The 22,658-nt window shown below is 46.4% G+C and overlaps 1 protein-coding gene across 1 annotated transcript in view; it reads left to right on the top strand.

Moving 5' to 3' along the window:
* rps6kc1 (ribosomal protein S6 kinase polypeptide 1) overlaps nucleotides 1-22,295 on the top strand; it is a gene marked incomplete at its 5' end in the record, with an annotated part of 31,516 nt that extends 9,221 nt beyond the window's left edge. The window contains 5 exons of the mRNA XM_083643520.1: nucleotides 1,871-3,556; nucleotides 7,251-7,340; nucleotides 16,705-16,787; nucleotides 18,795-18,890; nucleotides 19,418-22,295. Coding sequence (XP_083499646.1) covers nucleotides 1,871-3,556; nucleotides 7,251-7,340; nucleotides 16,705-16,787; nucleotides 18,795-18,890; nucleotides 19,418-19,519 — 2,057 coding nt within the window. The 3' untranslated portion in view covers nucleotides 19,520-22,295. The remainder of the gene's footprint in view (nucleotides 1-1,870; nucleotides 3,557-7,250; nucleotides 7,341-16,704; nucleotides 16,788-18,794; nucleotides 18,891-19,417) is intronic.
* Nucleotides 22,296-22,658: the final 363 nt, after the last annotated feature.

Raw genomic sequence — 22,658 nt, 5'->3', positions numbered from 1 at the left:
CTTGTGGGCTGTTGGGTCAGGAGGACAAAAGACCACATTTGAGGACGTCATCTTGGGCTTTGGGGAAAAAGTGATCAACGTTTTTCACCCATTTTGTGACATTTTATAGACCAAACGACTAATCAATTAGTCGAGAAAATAATCAACACATTAATCGATAATGAAAATAATTGTTAATTGCAGCCCTACTGTACACACACACATGCACACACTTCCTGCTTCATTTTCACTCTTTCGTCCTTCCTGCGCTGTCTTCTTCTGTCCTTTCAAGTAAGTATCTTTGCCCCTCCTTCTCCCTCTCCTCCACCCTCCCTCTGCCCTTGTTGCAGACAGATGTGTGATAGAGATGTGTGTGTGTGTGTGTGTGTGTGTGTGTGTGTGTGTGTGTGTGTGTGTGTGTGTGTGTGTGTGTGTGTGTGTGTGTGTGTGTGTGTGTGTGTGTGTGTGTGTGTGTGTGTGTGTGTGATAGAGATGGGTGTGTGTCACAGGTCATTATTCTGAATAGCAGGTGGCGCTGTGCTTCATTAGCTATGCCAACACCTGGGCCTCCTTACATCCCACTCACTCTAGCTTGTGTGTGTAGCTGCCGTGTGTGTGTTGTGTGTGTGTAGCTGCCGTGTGTGTTGGTGTGTGTGTGTGTGTAGCTGCCGTGTGTGTTGGTGTAGGTTGTGTGTGTATTGCTGCCGTTTGTGTGAGTGAGTGCCTACAGTCACACTTGCCATGCCCTGCCTGTAACCTATTCAATCTGGTGTACTCTGTAAGCACCATGCACTAATATCAGTGGGCAATATGAATATCGTATGGGGCCGTCCAGCATGACTATGATTTAATAAGGCTAATGAAATGACACTGACAGCAAAGACAGAGTTAGCATAGCATAGCATTCCAGATAGCATTCCTGTCCACTGAGTCAGAGAAGCCAGCATTGTGCCCCCGGTCAGGTGTCACTTTAACATGGAAGCAGCAGACAGGTTGCAGGAGGACAGACAGACAGACAGACAGACAGGCAGGTAGGCAGACAGACAGACAGACAGACAGACAGGCAGGCAGGCAGAGAGACAGACAGGCAGGCAGAAAGACAGACAGACAGACAGACAGACAGACAGGCAGGCAGAGAGACAGACAGACAGACAGACAGGCAGGCAGAGAGACAGACAGACAGACAGACAGGCAGGCAGAGAGACAGGCAGGCAGAGAGACAGACAGACAGACAGGCAGAGAGACAGACAGACGGGCAGAGAGACAGACAGACAGGCAGAGAGACAGACAGACAGACAGACAGGCAGGCAGACGGACAGACAGACAGACAGGCAGGCAGACGGACAGACAGACAGACAGACAGACAGGCAGGCAGACGGACAGACAGACAGACGGAGGGAAGCAGCGACCTGAGTGACATTGGACAATACGACCTGCGGATGGTTTTACTTCCGAAGCCGTCGGGCTGCCCCGCTATCATTATCATCACTGCAAACTCCCTATCCATTCTCATCACACACAACAGATGCTGCCTTCCGATCGCTCACCCCACCACAGCTGTGTGTGTGTGTGTGTGTGTGTGTGTGTGTGTGTGTGTGTGTGTGTGTGTGTGTGTGTGTGTGTGTGTGTGTGTGTGTGTGTGTGTAAGAGAGAGTGAGAAGTCAAAATGTTAGCGTCACACTCGGAACCTATGACCCACAAAAAAAAATGAATGGAATTGCAACTATGCAAATTGGTTTCAGTCGTAACGGTTTTGATCTACCTTGTTCAATCATCCTGTTATTTTGCAATGAGCTTTTTCCTTTTCTTATTCCAGTACCTCCACCTTTCTCCTTATTAGAGATCCTATGTTTTTCTCTTTAATGACCTGTATCTTCTGCTTCATCTCCAGGTGGGAAGCTGTGGTCTCACATTGGGAAGTTCCTGTGTAATTCCAGCCCAGACGAGAGCTTTGACATCCCTTTTATCCAGAAGAGCCACACGACGGCCGTCCACTCTCTGCTACACGCTGCACCCCAGCCGGGTTTGGGTTCAGCGAGCTCTGGCTCCGGGCCCGTCGGTGGATCGGATTCAGACTCGGGGCAGCAGAGGAAGGCGAAAAAGCTCGTCGCTCGTCCGCAGAAAAGCGCTCTCCCGCCCAGGCTGGGGGCCCGGTCGGACTCGGGGGCCACCTCTGAGGAAGAGTGCACCAACAGTTACTTGACACTTTGTAACGAGTACGAACAACATAAAGTAGAACCAGACGCACTAGAGGAAGAGAAGAGCGCACAGGAAGCGCTGTCGCTGGACGTCCCCGCCGCCGCCGCCGCGGCGACAGCCACTTCCTCGCGCACCCGCTCGCTGCTGAGCACCGACAGCCTCTCCTCACCCATCAGCTCTCAGGAACTCCGCTTCTTCACCGAGTCGTCCGACAACGGCGGCCGCGCGGTTGACTCCGAGCGCTCCCGTGGCGACGGACAGGAGCACGGCGAAGTCTTTAGTCCCTTACCCTCCCCTGCTGCTCCCCCGTCTCTGGACCAGTCCAAGCACACGCCTATGGAGTTTTTTCGCATCGACAGCAAGGACAGTGCCAGCGAGGTGACGTGCCTCGACCCGGGAGAGCTGCGGACGCCTCAGAAGCCGCCGTCCCCCTTTCTTCCCTCGACCTCCGACCCGGGCTCTGAGGTCACAGAGGACGTGCCGGAGCCGGCGCACGAGGTGAAGGGTCACGGCTCGGAGCTGGACTGCAGCGACAAAGCCTCCAATGAGTCCGTGCCGGTCATCTCGTTTAAAGAAGCGGTCGTGGAGGACGAGGGCCACCCGCCAGACCTGTTGGTCAACCTGCCCGTGATGAGCGGGACCGTGGACGCTCTACAGGGGGCGCTGGAGAGCTCAGGGGTGTGTCTGGGCCTGGAGGTCACAGCCTCTCCCCAGAAGTCCACCCAGCCCGATGTCTTACAGCTTCCCAGCCAGCCTGAGGAGGAGGAGGAGGAGGGGCCACTGGAGCAGGAGCTCCCGTCTCTGTGTACACTCTCTGCAACGTGCGAGATCAGCCTGGCCTCCTCCTCGCCCTGCACCTCACTGTGGGACGACTACAGCCTGGCGTTTGGACAAGAGGCCACTGACAAAATGGTTGATCTCGCGCGCCAAAATAAGGACCTCCTCCTCCTTGATGATGCTGTCTTAGCACCTCCCCCATCTAACACGGGCATTCCAGTTACTGACTCGCTCACTGAGAAACTGGAGCCCAGTAGGAGTATAAAAACAGACTTGGTTCCAAACCCAAGCGGCTTTAGTGAAGACACTCTCCCTGGCAGGAATGGGGCTGAGGCCCGCACGGCGGTGGAGACTCTATTAGGTCTGGACGCTGACTCGACCAGAGATGTTCGTAATACAGGCGGCAGTGAACACGATAAAGAAGTATCGCGGCTGTTTGCACAGCTGGACGAGCTGTCACTGGCCGCGTCCCAAGCTCGTATCCCAGAGGAGTTTGTGCGATGCTGGGCCGTGGAGATGGTGACGGCCCTGGACGCTCTGCACAAGGAGGGCATCGTCTGCAAAGACCTGAACCCCAACAACATCCTCCTCAACCACCAAGGTTAGACACCCGCCATTCCCACTGCCATTTGTTTGCATGGCACTGTGCTCTAGACCAGTGGTTCCCAACCTTGTTTGTGTTATGTACCCCTTGAGCTGTTTTACCATGCCAATAGTACCCCTCATGTCGATAATTCTCCTAAATTTGTTATATTAAACTTATATTAAACTTTTAGATGACCTCTAACACATCTCATTATTAAAATAATTTGAATTACTCATCTTTAATACAATTCTGACAGTTTTCAATTGGAAAAAGTAATCAGTTTTTATCATTTTGGAAATACATCGTAATCCCCAATCTTTCCAAGTACCCCCTGCAAGCTGCTGAAGTACCCCTAGGGGTACACGTACCCCTGGTTGGGAATCACTGCTCTAGACGAGCATTCCCATGGATATTATTTCAACGAGTTTTGTTCAGTACGCTCCTCCTCGCCCTTTTCGGAGCTTGTATGTGTCTTGGTTTGCAATCACATTGTAACGGTAGACGTGAACATAGAATTGACAGTATGATTATGATGAGTCCTAAAAGTGTATATTATCAGTGTGGATGTTTGTGCGTGGGTGGGAGGGGGGAGGGAGGGAAACCGAAATATAATGAAAGCTCTAACATCGGGACTCTAGCAATATTAGCTGGAGGGCTGCTGAGCATATTAGTCACAACTATTTACTTGCTGTAAAACCAGGGCAGCATTTAGCACATAGTTTAGTTGCAAAAGGTAAAAATTGATTTACTGAGACTAAAAACACATGAAAACAAACAAGCTTAAAGCAAGTTCCAGGCTTGGCAGCTAGAAGGCACTTGGAGAATGCACCCTCCGCCAACACTGATCAATTCACCAACTTGCTGTTGCGCCCCAAGACATCATTCCTCCCTTGCTCTCAAAGAGAAAAGTGAAAATGATTTCTTGACCCTGCAAACATAACATATACCCACAGGATTCTCTCTTCTTAGTTTCATAGTTATGACTAAATACAATAATCGTCTAATGGTGAAAATCCCAGATTCGGATCGTCGCTAAAATCTAATCATTTGTTCCTTGGCCCAAGGCCTATCTGTCCACTACGTTTCATGTTCACACGTTTTCTGAGATATCCCGCCGACAGATGTGAAACTATAACGAGCTATCTCCATTTCTACAAAGCCAAGAAAGAAAACAGTGGACAGCTTGTAAGCCAGCTGTAAGACAGCTGTAGCCAGTCAGGCTACAGCTGACCATAGCTGTAGCCAGTCTTCAAGATGTTCAAGATGTTCAAGATTTTTATTGTCACTCCGTTGTACAAGTATCACGTGTGAAATTCTTGTGCTGTAGGCTCCGTTACAACATAGTGCAAAAAATAAAAGATATATAAATAAAAAACAAGAGGCAACGAGCAATAGAGCAGTAAGACACGCCACAGACAGTGGCGTATTCACTGCCCATAGTGCAAATGGCATGAACATACTTTAAACATAATAACATTCTGTTAGGTGCAAATAGCGTATACCTAATTAAACATACTATTGAACATTAGTTATACATAATGGTAGCATCTACAGTGCGGTACAGTACGGCTACTACACTATTTGTATATGTTAAGGAGTCTCGTGGCCTGTGAGAAGAAACTGTCCCTCAAGCGATTTGTGCGTGCTCTTGGTACCCTGTATCTCCTCCCTGAGGGTAGCAGGGAGAACAGACTGTTGTGGGGATGGTTTGTGTCTTTGATGATCTTCAGGGACCTCCTGAGGCACCGCTGGTTGTACAGATCTTGCAGTTCTGGCAGCTCACATCCTGTTACATCATTTCCCACGGCGCAGCTTGAGGGCATGACGTGCCAAATTCAGGTCAGTCAGTCAGTCAGTCATGAATGCTTCGTGAGGTGGCGCTCTTCATCAGCTGACCTCTAGAGGGAGTGCCGTGAATCTGCACAGGATGTGGCCTTTTTTCCCCAAAACTTAATTTCCAGCAAAAGCCTGATGGTTATATTTGACTGAGGGACGACACCTGTCTCTCATCCAGTTATTTATTCTACCTAGCAAAATGGCCGTTCTCCCAGGTGGAGAGAGTGTCTTTGTTTTCCCAGGACGTCACAGGTTCCCCCCTCACCTTTTCCTTTTGTCATCCCCGACCATCTCTCTCCACCTCGTTATCAGTGTGCGTCTAATTAGCTGAGTGGCTGTTTTCGTCTCCCTGGTGGTAATTATTGTTCTAAAGGGCCCATCACCGGCGTAGTGTGGTGCATCAGTCTGGCTAGCCCAGGCTAATGGCCACGGCTACCTAATGACACCATTAGTTCTAATGATAGCGTTAACGGGTAGCAGCTAAGCAGGAGTAATCGCCGGGGCCGTGTGCTTGGAAAAGCTCGCGGAGGCATGTAAAGAGGTGGAAAGGAACAGGAAGGAAGTGCTCCAAACGGGAGTAAACAGTTTGGAGAGTAGAGCGTCGGAGTGACACTTGACCGCGTAGGGTCGAAGGGAGAGGTGCAGAGGTGCAGCGTCTGATCAGTGTTGTTTAACTCTTGAAGCTCGCAACATGTTCTAAACTCTATATCACTTGATGACTCCTCTTCCTCTCCAACCTAGGTCATGTTCAACTTACCTACTTCCTCTTCCTCTCCAACCTAGGTCATGTTCAACTTACCTACTTCCTCTTCCTCTCCAACCTAGGTCATGTTCAACTTACCTGCTTCCTCTTCCTCTCCAACCTAGGTCATGTTCAACTTACCTACTTCCTCTTCCTCTCCAACCTAGGTCATGTTCAACTTACCTACTTCCTCTTCCTCTCCAACCTAGGCCATGTTCAACTTACCTACTTCCTCTTCCTCTCCAACCTAGGTCATGTTCAACTTACCTACTTCCTCTTCCTCTCCAACCTAGGTCATGTTCAACTCACCTACTTCCTCTTCCTCTCCAACCTAGGTCATGTTCAACTTACCTACTTCCTCTTCCTCTCCAACCTAGGTCATGTTCAACTTACCTACTTCCTCTTCCTCTCCAACCTAGGTCATGTTCAACTTACCTGCTTCCTCTTCCTCTCCAACCTAGGTCATGTTCAACTTACCTGCTTCCTCTTCCTCTCCAACCTAGGTCATGTTCAACTTACCTACTTCCTCTTCCTCTCCAACCTAGGTCATGTTCAACTTACCTACTTCCTCTTCCTCTCCAACCTAGGTCATGTTCAACTTACCTACTTCCTCTTCCTCTCCAACCTAGGTCATGTTCAACTTACCTACTTCCTCTTCCTCTCCAACCTAGGTCATGTTCAACTTACCTGCTTCCTCTTCCTCTCCAACCTAGGTCATGTTCAACTTACCTGCTTCCTCTTCCTCTCCAACCTAGGTCATGTTCAACTTACCTACTTCCTCTTCCTCTCCAACCTAGGCCATGTTCAACTTACCTACTTCCTCTTCCTCTCCAACCTAGGCCATGTTCAACTTACCTACTTCCTCTTCCTCTCCAACCTAGGCCATGTTCAACTTACCTACTTCCTCTTCCTCTCCAACCTAGGCCATGTTCAACTTACCTACTTCCTCTTCCTCTCCAACCTAGGCCATGTTCAACTTACCTACTTCCTCTTCCTCTCCAACCTAGGTCATGTTCAACTTACCTACTTCCTCTTCCTCTCTCCCTAGGTCATGTTCAACTTACCTACTTCCTCTTCCTCTCCAACCTAGGTCATGTTCAACTTACCTACTTCCTCTTCCTCTCTCCCTAGGTCATGTTCAACTTACCTACTTTTGTAGCTGGAGTGAAGTGGAGGACTCCTGTGACAAGGAGGCCATCACCAACATGTACTGTGCACCAGGTCAGTAGCGCATGCACACTCACGCCAATACCTCTTTTAATTTCTATCATTTTCCAAAATTGTGTCCAAAATATGAGCCTGGTTTTTTGTTTGTTGGCATGCCAGTTAATAAGCCTGTGTGAGGTTAATGCTATGCAGGCATGCAGGGCCATAAGTAGGCCACGGTCCCATCGCCACAAAGGCCTCATTCATACAGAGAGAGGCACGTAAACAGTGCGAGCGCGCTGCGTGCAAACACTGCTCCAGAGAGTAGAGGAGGAACACTGCACTGTGAGCTCTTCTGACAGTTAGATGGACGGATATCAGAGAGTACTAGAGGATGCACTGTGAGCTCTTCTGACAGTTAGATTGACAGATATCAGAGAGTACTAGAGGATGCACTGTGAGCTCTTCTGACAGTTAGATGGACAGATATTAGAGAGTACTAGAGGATGCACTGTGAGCTCTTCTGACAGTTAGATGGACGGATATCAGAGAGTACTAGAGGATGCACTGTGAGCTCTTCTGACAGTTAGATTGACAGATATCAGAGAGTACTAGAGGATGCACTGTGAGCTCTGTTGACAGATAGATTGACAGATATCAGAGAGTACCAGAGGATGCACTGTGAGCTCTTCTGACAGTTAGATTGACAGATATCAGAGAGTACTAGAGGATGCACTGTGAGCTCTGTTGACAGATAGATTGACAGATATCAGAGAGTACTAGAGGATGCACTGTGAGCTCTGTTGACAGATAGATTGACAGATATCAGAGAGTACTAGAGGATGCACTGTGAGCTCTGTTGACAGATAGATTGACAGATATCAGAGAGTACTAGAGGATGCACTGTGAGCTCTTTTGACAGTTAGATTGACAGATATCAGAGAGTACTAGAGGATGCACTGTGAGCTCTTCTGACAGTTAGATTGACAGATATCAGAGAGTACTAGAGGGTGCACTGTGAGCTCTTCTGACAGTTAGATTGACAGATATCAGAGAGTACTAGAGGATGCACTGTGAGCTCTGTTGACAGATAGATTGACAGATATCAGAGAGTACCAGAGGATGCACTGTGAGCTCTTCTGACAGTTAGATTGACAGATATCAGAGAGTACTAGAGGATGCACTGTGAGCTCTGTTGACAGATAGATTGACAGATATCAGAGAGTACTAGAGGATGCACTGTGAGCTCTGTTGACAGATAGATTGACAGATATCAGAGTGGCAACGTTCTGTACCACCAGTCATTAGTGAGGCCAGAAGCTAAACGCATCCAAAGGATAATGTATTTATCATGAGTATGTCCTCAGCGTTTGACTGCACCACCATGAATCAATCATTATTTATGGAATAGGTTAGAAATACCTTGGTTTGTGAGCGTACTACCTGTGACAGTTTTGAGCAGCTGGTTATTGTTGCAGTTCCCCGTGTGTCCTATAGAGTGTACTGTTGTGCCACAGTGAGCGAGTGTTGTGGCGGTGACCCTTTGTGTTGCCCCCAGCAGGCCCGTGGCAGCTCTGGCATGCTGTTTAAAGGCTGCCTAACAAACTGCTGCTAGACTACAGCACCATGTCCCTACTTAGCACTTCCGTGTGTATGTGTGTGTGTGTGTGTGTGTGTGTGTGTGTGTGTGTGTGTGTGTGTGTGTGTGTGTGTGTGTGTGTGTGTATCAAGTTATTTTGTTGCTATCGCCATATGACTTTGCACTTGGAGCTACTGGATAGTGTGTGTGTGTGTGTGTGTGTGTGTGCGTGCGTGTGCGATATATTTAATTGCATCTTTCTCAAATGTGCCGGATGGAAAAATTGATACGTGAAAATACTCGGAGGTGTACACGATGACCCGCACACCCATTCACTCGCCCACGCACTTATATTAAGCTATTCTCATATTCATCCTCTCTCTCAAGCCAGGAAGGTCACTTGTACTTTAGATTTAAATCCTCCTTGTGTCCAGAACGTACGTATGCTGCCGTTGTAATAAATCTGAAAGCAGCAAACCCTCTCCATCTAATATCCAAAGTGTGCATTTCTCTGCCTCCTGGAAAACAGTGTGTTTAAAAGCCTAGTAATGGAAATAGGAGCACATATAGAGGCATACGTTCCACAGGCCAGCAGCAGTAGATGACCTAAAGACAGGATGGAAGCAGAGCTCAGAGGCACAAGGAGCTGGATGTATAAAGGAGTTTGGAATGTAAGTTAAGTTTGCCACTAAAAGTCATTGTGAAATTATTATAATCATGTTTCTATTATTAGAAGCAGGGCAGTCTGTTCACACACTAGTCAAAGGTTTGTGTCTATTAAAAGAAAAAATGTTGCTGTGTGCAAAATAGTGAAAAGTGAATTTTGGCAAAATGTACACTTGACTTTGAGTTGGTTATTATAGCACTGTTAAGTCAGTTTTGAATCAGTCAAATGATTTAAATGCAATTCAGTTGGACAAACACAACAGCCACCTATAGGTCAGGGAGAGGAAGAAGACAGGTCAAAAGGAGAGACTTACAGTAGTTGTATGTAAAGGTGCAGCTTGTTGCCATGCATCAACTAGCTAGACACACACAAGTAGACTGTGGTAGCACAATTTGAAACAGGGTTGAGGTCACATTCAGTTCAAAATGTAAATGTAATGGATCTAAGAAAAATAAGATAAGAATACATTTTGTGGCAAGAAAAAAGTTCCAGCTGAAAAATGTTGAATGAATCCGTCTGAACCCTGCTGTGAAAATGTCCTGCAAGTTACACACTCCAGTTAAGTCAGTGTGTGGATCAGTGGATGTAATTCACAGTACCGACCAGCAGGGGGTCTCATACGCTGTTGTTGAGTGAAAGTCCTACTCATCCCCTGGCAACTTTCTCTCCTTCTCTTTTTGTCTGTCTCTCTCTCTGTCCACCTTTGTCTATTGTTCCCCTTTTGGTCAGTTGAGAGATGATGTACACAACACAAGAGAATGGCGATCGTTTCGTCTCGCTTGTATTTAATTCAAACCCACGAACCCCTTGCATTTGGTACGAGCATATAAGCACAGACACGACACACGTGTGTGTGTGTGTGTGTGTGTGTGTGTGTGTGTGTGTGTGTGTGTGTGTCCTGCCCTTGTTATGTATTGCTGTTTATCCAGACAGGGTCAGCTCCAGCGATGGCTTCATTCCTGATGACAGATTTATGACTGTTTGCCAGAAAGCTTGCAGGGGGCCTGCTCTGTGTGTGTGTGTGTGTGTGTACTGTAGGTGTGTAGGTGTGTGCAAGGGGGAAGGGGGGTGTGCATGTTTTTAAAAGGCACACATTCACACCCAAAAAACATGGGAGTGGACTCGGAAAATACAGTGGCATTCATTTGTTTATTTTGCACCGCGGCGTATTTACCTTCTCAACATGTCACTGTTACTGATGATAACCATCAGATGGCTACTGTTTCTTTTATATGGTTAGAAAAAAAGCTGAGTGACACAGTGAGTGTGTGGCTGAAATTGGAATTGTTCATTGTTCAGTTGGGAGGGAAGCAGTGTCAAAGCCAATAATTGTCTTCAAAGTCTAAGGGGAAATTCAGTATTCTTCCCCTCTGAGGTGACAAGTCAGTGGCTTAGGTTTCAGTCATTAAAAAAAAATCATTGTTTTTTTTCTCTCTCTCTCTCTGACTTACCTGTTCAGTCATCACTCAGCTACTGTGTGATGGAAGATAAGCTTTACTTCCCCTTTTTGACTCTGAGCTGTTACATTGTTTTCTAAACTCGTTTAACATTTTCACGTGACAGCGATTGCACCCTAAATATAACCCTACTTTATATGATTTGTAATCAGCTTTTCTTATTATTATAAATGGTGAAGATGAGTTACAGATATGGAAGCACGATATATCGGCAATCATATCGGTATCAGCCGATGTTAGTCATTTCTTAGCATATCGGCAGCATTGGTCCGATGTTGCAATGTTAATATCGGTTATCGGTGTCAGCCAAAACTTTCACATTGAGAGGAAACAATGCAGTAAATCTTTGATTTATGGGCTTTTCCTAATGTTTTGGAAATAAAGAAATGCATTACTTTTTCAAATTCACATAGTTTACATGTGTTTTTCAGTATGTACAAAATTGTATTATCATAGAAATGTGTTTTTATATAGATCATATATCGAAATTGGTAAAATATCGGTTATCAGCCAAAATTTTCATATCGGTGCATCCCTAGTTACAGAGTTGCTCAAGGTTTCACGTTTCAGTGTAATTTAGGCCGTTGTTTGGTTAACACATTTTATGAACGGTCATTATCGTTGTCAAGGAAAACATCCTCCTTGTACAAGAAACACTGTGTAGTCTTGGAACTTGACAGGCCGATCCCTCCTTAACTTCCTCCTTGCACGTACGTGACTTCCTCTTTCAACAATGGCCGTCGGTTGGGTTTCTGGGGAAGTGTGAAAAAGAGGAGAAGAGAGAAAGTTCCTTATGGCCCCCGGGAGAGAGAGCAGATGCAGTGTGATTAAGATGCAGCGCGCGAGGGAAGTGCACTTTGTTCAGGGAAGGGGAAGAAGAGGAGGTTAGGAGGTGAACTCTGTGTATTGTTGTGCTGCTGGGTATCTCACCTCCTCACTCAGCATGCTTTGTTTTCTCACATTTCTCAGGATTAAGTTGAATGTTTCTCATGCTCCGTTTAAGAAAGAAGAGATGCCAGGTTAGGGGTTGAAGGCGTACACAAACTTAAACCCAGTAATGCCATTCAAAATATGAGTATAGTAATTGCATGTGCGTTCACTAGGGCTTGGTATCGGTATCGACCCAAAACAATCCAGTACCAAGTAGTATCGAAACTCCTCCAGTCAAGCGATACGTGCATTCGATCCTTTTGTACACGGAACTAGAAAAAGAATGACTAATTTGATGGTTTTGCTCACAACCAATTACCGCAAGCGTTCTTCGATTGAATGCGACGTGCGATTGGTCCATTACTACTGCAGCAGCCTCAACCCATACAGTGTGTGGTGGTGAAGTTGAGCGTGGTGAGATGCCACCAAAACATTCAAAAGCATGGCTAAGAAAAACCTATCAAACCTATCAAGTACTAAGGTATTGGTACTGGTATCGATACCCTAGTCTCGGTTTCCAGACGTTTGGTGAGCGGCGCCACCTAACCACCAAACGTCTGGGAATTTCATTGTCAAAATCTGTCTCTTCGAGCCCGGCGAGTATGGCCGGCAGCAGACACGCCTACATTTATTATTAGAATTTTATTTGGTAGCGGCAATGCAATGTTTCATAGTTCCAATATAGAGCAAGACACTGATGTGCTGCAAAGAGAGTTCATACCTGTTGTTTATTTTACAATAATGTTTCCTACCCGGAAGTGGTCCGCTTGCTACTGTGAAGTCATCAGCAGGCTCTGTAACGTTAGCCTCGGGAGTCGGGCTTATCGCTGGGGGAAAGACCTCTAGCCGCCGGGGCCGGATGAAACACGTCCTATTAACAGGTTATGTTTGTCTCTAAGTGATTAATATGTTTCTCCGCAAACGCGGCGATGTTTTGCGAGACACCGGTTCTGCACGAGCGTCACTGCCCCCAGAAAGCAGGCCCGCCCACAACACTCATGATCGGTTCTCCGATGCAAGGCTTCCAACAGCACCACCTAACGTTATGAAAATATTTAAATAATAATATTCTCAGTCTTAAGGTAGTGAAACGGATTAGGACTGAGAGCTGAGTCTATCGATACTCAGCCCTAGCATTCCCTAGAGATGAAAAACGATATGAAAATTTCACAATCATGATTATAGTGACCAAAATATCACTGTTATCCCTATTATTGTTGAAATATGCTTGAAAACAAAAAATACTGATATACTCAGTGAAATAATTTCACAGAGTTTTATATTGAAAAACACAAATAAAATCAGCAGCACTGTGTGTGCACTTTGCTTGTATATAACACAGCCAATAGGATTTGGTGGAATTTGGACACGCAACACGTTTACTTTTGATAAACTTTGAATAAACAAGTGAACAGCGCTCTGCGCAGCAGCTATAATCACGGCCATCAAACCTACACGTACACGCTTTTAATGATCATTACAATCTGAAGCGGTAATACTAACCTGCCAGGAATTGTATCAGGGTTGATCATGAAAGCAGTAATGGTTTCCTCCCTAGCATTCACACACATGTACTGTGTGATGCAGCAGCAGCAGCAGCACTGTAACAGTGGGTCTGGATGACCCATGGCCTGTGGATGCATCTCATTCTCCCTTCCCCTCCTCATCCTCCCTCTCCCCCTCCCTCCCTGCCTCCCTCCCTCCCTGCCTGCCTTGCTCTGACAGAGTGGTAAGTGTAGCCAGCTCCACTGTACTCTCCCTGCAGCTCCTTAGACATTAATCCATTGTGATGACAATCGACCTTGCTCTGAGACGTGTGTGTGTGTGTGTGTTTGTGTGTGTGTGTGTGTGTGTGTGTGTGTGTGTGTGTGCGTGTGTGTCCAGTGTCTCCCCTCCAGCTCATAACTACGCAGGTATCACTAGTCCGTTCAATGACGATCTTCTCTCCTTGGCTGTCAAAACAGTAGTCCTGGGGAGCCCTGAAGACTGGTTGCTCAGTTGTGTGTGTGTGTGTGTGTGTGTGTGTGTGTTTGTGCACAAGTAGTATCATACCCCGCTCTAACCTTGGCTGCAAGAGAGCTGCACAGAGCCCCTGGAGCTCCCCGCCGCCTCCAGGAGAAGAGGGGTCTTTGTCTCTGATGCTCCCCCAGCTGAGGAGCCTGGTCTCTGGGCACACGCAGCCACGACCCTGGGTCCCGGCCCTCTGGGTGACTAGGCTCCCCCTCTGGAGGAAGGAGAGCAGAGGGGAGCCGAGCACCACAAGAGGCCATCTGGTACCCAGTAGCGTGTATACACACACACACACCACACACACACACACACACACGCACACACACACACACACACACACACACACATTTGACTCCAGCAAACGAGTATCACTCTTGCTTTGTGTGTCTTAGTTACACACACAGAGTGGCGTGCCTGCAGCCCTCCAGCCGAGCGGCCTGTCACACTGGCTGTGCGTCTGACGGTGGGAGAGCAGTGCCGGGGGCTACATTCTGGATTGGAGGGCTGGATTGAGTAGTGGACATGCTTCCCATAAAATGTTCACCTTGGGAGACTTTTTTTTTTTTTTAGAGTGTGTGTGTGTCTGTGGATCAAACGATAACCGGTTTAATGATAAACCGTGATCAAATTCCCTTACGGTAACCTGTACCGCTTCAAATTTTCATTATCATTAAAATCGTGTTACTGTGATTACCGTGTGACCGTGATTACAACGCTTCAAAGAAACACAGTACCGTAAATTCCGGACTATAAGACGCACCGGTCTATAAGCCGCACCTTCAAAGGTGACTATTTTTTTCTTCTATAAGCCGCACCGGACTATAAGCCGCGGGTGTTTTGATGTTTAATTACCATATGTAAGGCTTCGTGCACAGAGGGGATTGTCGGGATCGATGGCTGTTTGGGGAAGCTCCCATTTATTAACATTTCAACAAAACAAAAGTCAGGTCACTAATCCCCAGACAAAATCACACATTGTGGTATTTTTTGTTTTTTTTACAGTGCACACAGTGTCCGCGGTGTGGTGAAAAGAGGGCAAGAGAGGAAATTAAAACAGAAGTGGATTTATAGTTAGAAAGAGTGCTAAAGAAGAGAGAATTCCGTTTTTTATTTTTTTATTTTAGTTACTCACAGTACTATTGACCAGTCCAACTCAAAAGATATTCGGCAGTTTCACTTTGAGCTCTTGTTCCGCCGCTGGGCACACAGTGTCCGCGGTGTGGTGAAAAGAGGGCAAGAGAGGAAATTAAAACAGAAGTGGATTTATAGTTAGAAAGAGTGCTAAAGATAGTCCGGTCTGGTTATGACGAGTCTCGCTGGGTACAGTACGCCAAAGCGATATCCATTGACTCGATGATGCTGTTGTATGTTGCGCGTTTCTGTTGCACCAACGCGGAGAAGTCCTGCCGGACGAAAAAGCGCGTACCCTCCCAGGTGAGGGGCTTCTTCCCCGCAGCCTGGAGGATGAGTTGACGGTCGGGCCAGCGGAGTAGGCAGATGAAGATGGCCCTCGGTGGCAGGCCGGGGTCTGGACGTGCGCCGCGGCCGGGCTGTCTGCAGCCTGGGGTCCGCTCTGCTGTACGGGAGAAAGGAGGAGGAGGAGAAACCGCCACCTCCACAGCCAGCCACCTCACACACCCCAACTGTTTAATAGTGCCCGGCTCGCATGCCTCTCGGTCGGCTGGCCGGACAATATGCACCCCGCTGCAGCAGGCAGCAGCAGCTTCGGGAGGTTTTCTCACTGTGTTCGGGACTTCGGCTCTAACTCGGCCAGATGGCTGGACACGAGTGAAACTCTTCACGGTTGCATTATTTTCTTTAGTGAGTGAGTGGATGGACTTCTGCACGTTTTCAAACTTGTTTTCAAGCTGCTCAAAACCTCTGAGCGATGTCGGACTTAATCGATAGTGTTTCACGGAGTAAAAGTTTAGCCCAAGCGGTGTATCTCCAGCCTCCAGCAGGTGAGTCATTTCCTCATTCATGGCGTGATTGCTTCGTCTTTTTCTTTCTGCTTACCTGTGTTGTGTTATGTTATGTTATGTTATGTTGTTAAAAGAGGGCAAGAGAGGAAATTAAAACAGAAGTGGATTTATAGTTAGAAAGAGTGCTAAAAAAGAGAGATTTTTTTTTTTTTTTGGAAAAAATCCATAGATAAGACGCACCGTTATATAAGCCGCAGGGGGCAAAAAAGGCCAAAAAACGGGAAAAAAGCCGCGGCTTATAGTCCGGAATTTACGGTAAATACTGTCCATCATCAACCAAAGTTAGCAAGAGTCTCACAGACGCAGACGCGCAGCCTTGGCAAAATGATTTTGTTGATGAGAATGGGCACGCAGCTCATGTGTTGCTGCCTATATATTTCTTGGTGTGTGTGTGTGTGTGTGACTGTGTGTGTGTGTGTGAGGTCAGGTCATGCAGATGGTGTGAAGTTGCGGCACAGACGGTTTCCTCAATTTAACTGCTTTTTTATTATGCAAATCAGCCTTTCATGAGACACACTTGTGCGTGCGTGTTAGTGCGCTCATTCTGAATTGAGCGTTGCTGCTGACTGTGTTGAGGGTTTTATCTTAAGGAAAAGCGATCAACCTAAAGCAGCTTGGTACAGTCATGTAGTGCATTTGCCAGTTAAGCAAATCATTAAATGATTGGTAAATGTACATATTTGGTCAATGTTTTGCATTTTACATCTGTCATAAGTTGCCCATTTCGCTACATGATTCTCCACCTTTTCCAACGCATCGGCTATTTTTGTGAATTTATTGATTAATTCTGTCACTTTTTTTGCTTTTGTCGTAGAGGTGGGAGGCATTAGTGAGGAGACGGCAGCATGTGATTGGTGGAGCTTGGGCGCCATACTGTTTGAGCTACTGACAGGAAAGGTAAGTCAAACTCAAAAAAAAAAAGTATCTTTTGGTGTTAAGGTGTTGTGGGGTGTCTGTAGGTGTCTTGGCTTTCAATTCTCACACTCTTTATGGTTGTGCCAGGTTTGTGTGTGTGTGTGTGTGTGTGTGTGTGTGTGTGTGTGTGTGTGTGTGTGTGTGTGTGTGTGTGTGCGTGCGCGCGCGCGTGTGTATGTGTGCGTGTGTGTGTTTGAGTAGGTGGATTGGATTGTGTTGTTTGTGTGTGTGTGTGTGTGTGTGAGGTGCGTCTTGGCTGCCGTCTCTTACTCTGGTTCTCGGGGAGTGCCAGGGGGCGTCGGTGTGACTTTCTCCCCCAGCCTGAGCTCCATCTGCTGGGCCAGGGGGTCAGCTCTCCCTGGGCCTCTTTGCTGGCTCCTGGAGCAGCGCTGGGCTGAGGCACGCTGACCTCAGATCGGCGTGGAAGGTGGAGACCGGGGCAGCTCTCTAGGTGCCGCGGCTCTCCAGGTAGCGCATCTCTGCTGCGGCTGGTCCAGGATCAGCGCCGGTCCGAGGCCGGGGCCATCTTTTCCAGACGGGCTGGGGAGGAGGGCTAGCATCTCTGAGCCTTGTGTTCGGGAGAAAATAGATACATATTAATTTGCTTTGAGGAACCTGTTAGTTTTCACACAAAGGCGCTCACGCACACCCTTTCAGCAGTACATCCTAATTATAACTTCCTGCTGTCTTGAAGGGCAAACACACACAGCAGCAGCAGCGCACAGAGACACCGTACAGGTGCGCAGCATCCCTTCAATTTGTCATTGTCTATTAAATTTGAATAAATGCTAACTGATTGCCAGTGGGCATATTTCCATATCAACAATCACCGGCTCCCATCAATGGGCCGAACATGAGTCAGGGTGTTAGGTTAGTGTTATTATAGTGAATAATACACACACACACCCACCTTACCTGGAAAAACGCACCCAGCCCCACAGATGCCTCCTTTGATGATTATGTCGGGGTACAGTCCTGGCAAGGATACACACACCCAGGCGCACACAGCGTCTCTTGATCCTTGCAGGATAAGATCTCGCCTGGAGCAGTCTTGACTGCGGCTAGGAACCCAGCCAGATCCCCCCCAGCACGTATCAGGGGAGACAGGCAACCGACCTAACTGATGCAAACAACACAGGGTCCCCCCCCAACACACATGCACGCACACACGCGCGCGCACACACGGACACACACACACACTTTACACCTATCAGTTTCCACACGTTCAATGTGTCAGTCTAGACACAGTGAAAGGTGTGGTGTAGTGTAATTATCATCATTATTCTCAATTATTTGAACAATGAGATTATAGTCTGTGGTCAAAGCAAGTACTACTCACCCATCTTTTGCTCCAACAAAACACAAATGTCCACAAAATCTACACAACTTCCTTTCTTTTTCTTTCTTTTTCTTCCCCCCCCCCCCCCTCTTTCTCTCTCAAATCTAGCTTACTTTCTCTCTCGTCCTCATTTTCTCTCACTGATGCAGAGATGATTGTGTATTATGACCATTGCCACTTCCTTAATGAAATGTGCATCTTGTCATGGCCAGGTCTCCCTTTGTAAAAACAGATCCTTGATCTTAAATGGCCTAACCTGGATAAATACTGGTTCACCTTTGTATTTACCGTTACTGAACTGTTGGCCCTTCCGGTAACTCTGCTGTGTATATGGGAGGGGGGGAAAAAACAAACAAAAAACATAAAGTATTTTCCATGTCATTCTTTCTCTGACTCACTTTGTGACACACACAGCGGTCCAGTTCCAAGGAACAGCAACAGCAGTGAACGCATGCTCCTGTTATGCTTGGTGTGATCAGTGTTGTTTCAGGTGCTCTGTCCCCCTGCTCTCCTCCTATTTGTCCAGTTCTGGAGGTCCCACAGTGACCGAGGCTCCATGGGTGTCAGTGTGTCTGTCTCTTCACTCTGTTTTTTCTTTATTTTGAATCGTTGATAATAATCTCTCTCTCTCTCCTCCCTCCCTCCCCCAGTCTCTGCTGCAGTGCCATCCAGCGGGTATCAGTCGCCACACGGCGCTCAACATCCCCGAGTCTGTATCGGAGGAGGCCGGCTCTCTACTGGAACAGGTGAGACCTAGGTGCATTCAGACACGACACGGTATTTTAACTTGGGTCAGACATCTTGATAACGGAGTCAGACAGATATTTTGGATTGCCTGATGTCTGGACTCAAGTGCCCGAGCTCATTAGTTCCAGTGTGCTGGGGCAGCCAGTACACGCACTTTAAACTGTGCGTGTCTTAATGCTACACCAGCTTAGCATACAGTAGCTATAAAATAATTCACCCCTGTGGACCTTTTGCACATGTTCTTGGTCTATAAATGTATTTTGAGCTAATTTTGTAGCAGAGGAGAAGTTTCAAGAAGTCAAGGGCAGTATATACATTCTATAGCCTCTGGACTGTAAATATGCATCATTTTGGCTCACTGGTGTAGAAATCCTTTATGACAATTTGGTATGGTAACTGTAGTTTTTTTACCGTTTCTTCACCAATTTCCTCTTAGCTTTGCGATAGCTTTAATTATGTTTATGAAAAACATGTGTGTTGTTTATTTGTGTGTGTTTTTATCTCTCTGATTTCTCTCGCTGTATAGCTCCTGCAGTACAACCCAATGGAGAGACTGGGGGCGGGGGTGGGAGGCGTGGACGACATCAAAGCCCACCCCTTCTTCGCCAGAGTGGACTGGCCCAAGTAGACACATTGTGCACTGTGGAACTATAGGAAGCAGAGTTGCATGCTGGGAAACGGAGTGTCTCAGATGAACTTCTAATCTGGATACCGATTATGCATTGCTGCACTGAGCTCCCATTCTGTTTATGACCCTTCAGTGACTATGTACTTTTTTTGGGGTCTAATTTGTGGTGGAGTTTGCCAAAGCAGCAGTATTACCTACCTTGTACATTGCTCCTTTGTTTATCACTTAGATGGTTTACATTTCTTGTTATTTTGGTGCAGAGAAGACTTGACACCATTTGTGGTGCAATAATTAAGAAGTGCTTATATTGAATGGCGATCCACTACAGCACATTGGCTTTTTGCCCATTGCTCATATAGTAGCTGTAAGCCAAAATGACACGAGTGAAACTGAGAGATGACACTTCTAAGTCTTCAGGCATTATTCTCTGTCATTTCTCAGCCTATATGGTTCCATTGCATTTATTATTACAGTTATCATCCGGAAGATTTCAGTTTTCTTCTCCCTGACGACCCCTATGGCCATGAGCAGTAATTGCAGGTGAGATCCAAACAGTGTCGCATAATGTGACGTGAAGGTTATTTTTTTTCTCTCTCCTCTTAATGCATTCAAGTTGGCCAGTGGGGGCGGTAATGCAACACTTGGATGCCAACCGCCACACAACTCAAACGAAGAAAAAGTTGGTCAGCGGTGCATTATTATAGATCCCACTGGAGCTCTGGAGATCGCTATGACATGTGGGCGGCTGGGCGCAGAGTGTGTGTGTGTGTGTGGGAGATTTGAGCTGTCAAAATGGAACAAAAGGCTCGTTCCTGGCCAATCCCGGCGCTTGACTGCTGCGGAGGCGCAGGGGGTGTTCTGCCCTAATCTCCAGTGGGATCATAACGTGGAAACAACAGCAACTTGTTCCTACTCTGCCTACCCTCTCTGGCGGGTGCTGGGTGATGGGAAACACGTCAAGAACTGCATGTGGTATCTTTTTTGTTTTTGTTTGTTTTGGGGGGGCGGGGAAAGTGTCGCCACAGACACAAGTTCATGAATGTTGCAATACAGAGATATGCAAGGGCTTTCATCAATGGGCCATAGGCTCAAACACCATTGTGTTAACTCAGTTAGCGATATATAGTGACTTTATAGACATTTATTTATATGAAAATCTTCCGGATGATCACTTTAAGTAGGTGACCCACCTAACACTGACCCACACTGAAGTCATCTTTTCCCTAAAGTGAAGAACACACACACCCATGTGCAATATGCTCCATCTGCAGCCACTTGTAAGACCTGGATCATCCTTCACAGGTTGGCTGGTGACTCCAACAAAGCCCCATTGAGATGATCTGAACTGCGAGAGCTTCAACTTTCATTTGAAGCTGACATTGTGATGCTCCCGTCTAGAAACAGCCCTATCATGTCTTGCATTGCATTATCCAGCACACAGTACATTTTCAAACTATTTTATTGCAAAGCCCTTATGTGATGGGGAGGGAGAGCTGGATACTATGCAGGGTGAATGAACAAAATATATTGATGAGACACTAGATTGATATTGTTGCAGAGTTGAGGTTTTTTGGTTGTATTAGAGGAGTTGTTGGGCGGATTATCGCTGGGAAGATTGTAATTACTTTCTGTATAGTAGAGGTGTTTTCATCTAAGGAAACTCCCTTATACTCTACAACACTGCTATTCTGTGCATCTAAGAAGTGTATATGATGGATGTAATATATTTAATAATGCCATAAAAATATATCGGATAATAAATAATTGATGTCTTGTAAAACAGGCCCTTAAAGGATGTTGTGATGAGTGAAAGCTGTTAAAGCCTTGATAATGGCCAACGTGTCACTTCCTGCCTCGTGAATCAAATCTTTTGTGTTTTTATATCAGGTTTGAACACAGCCATTCGCTAACATGCCACACTCCAGCTATTGAGTGAGCTGAGGGTCTTGAATACTGATTTTATGATATTTATAATGACTGACTTGTATAGAAAACAAATTCCATGCCATGTATCACCTTCCATATAAGCAGACGAAACGCTTTGTAAGAACGGTTCAGTGATGCCATATCAATCGACCATTATACAAATATTTGTTGTAGACACTGCACTCTGTTGTACTCCACTGCACTACTGTACAATACAACATGTTGACTGGCAGGTAGAAGGGCCCTATAGTCCAGTCATAAATGTGGGTCAACCTCTCACAAATCGCAACAAAAACAAACCCAATGGATTTGTGTCATTGATGTATAATATGTGTCTATATAGTGTTAAAGTTCTGTGAACTGCCACCGTTTTGATGTGTGAATTTTGCACTGTAGGCTGCTCCATAGGATCCCATTATAAAGGTTTAGAAAAAGATACAATTTAAACCGATTTCTCAAGAAGTACAAAAGGTATCAAAAAGCGTAATAAGAGTATATTAACAGTGGTGACTTGTTTATAACGTTTGATGGAGTTTATAGCTTAAAGTCTGAACGAGTAGTTCGAGTTGGAAGAGGGCGTGTTTTGAACAGTCGTCCCATAGACGTAATGGTTAAACTAAAAAGTAGGATCTTATTTAGGTGATTTTCAACCTACCCATCCGCCCCCTCCCTCTTAGTTTGTTTTTGTTGCTATTTGTGAGAGAGGTTGACCCAAATTTTGGGGTAAAATGTCTGGACTACTAACCCAGTGTCTGTGTCCTCACACATCACAGTGACTTATTATGGTTCCTATTGATTGGTCACTTTTTCATCTGTGCTGTATGTCTGTCGGTGCACTTTGGAAAACAATAAACGCATACAGTACCTGGACGATCACACGTATAGTCTCACTTCTTTTATACACTGTGGAGGTACTGGCTGTGTGTGTGTGTGTGTGTTCTAAGGCTACAGCCCCCTCTGATGAACAGGACTGATGACATTCCTAAAAAGCTGCTGTCACTCCTGCTGAGTGTCACCCTGACCATGATATGAGCCAACGCACACACACAGTATGGTATGGTACACGCACACACACACAGTATGGTATGGTACACGCACACACACAGTATGGTAGCCTACATCCCAGCACTCATAGATACACATGGACAATTACTGGTAGGATGTAGGGCTGGACTATATATCAATATTATATTGATATTGTGATATGAGACTA

This window comes from Poromitra crassiceps, assembly GCF_964638095.1.
Source record: "Poromitra crassiceps genome assembly, chromosome: 9".
NCBI lineage: Eukaryota > Metazoa > Chordata > Actinopteri > Beryciformes > Melamphaidae > Poromitra > Poromitra crassiceps.
Note: the sequence above shows the minus strand (reverse complement) of the source record. Positions and strands in the feature narration are given on the sequence as shown.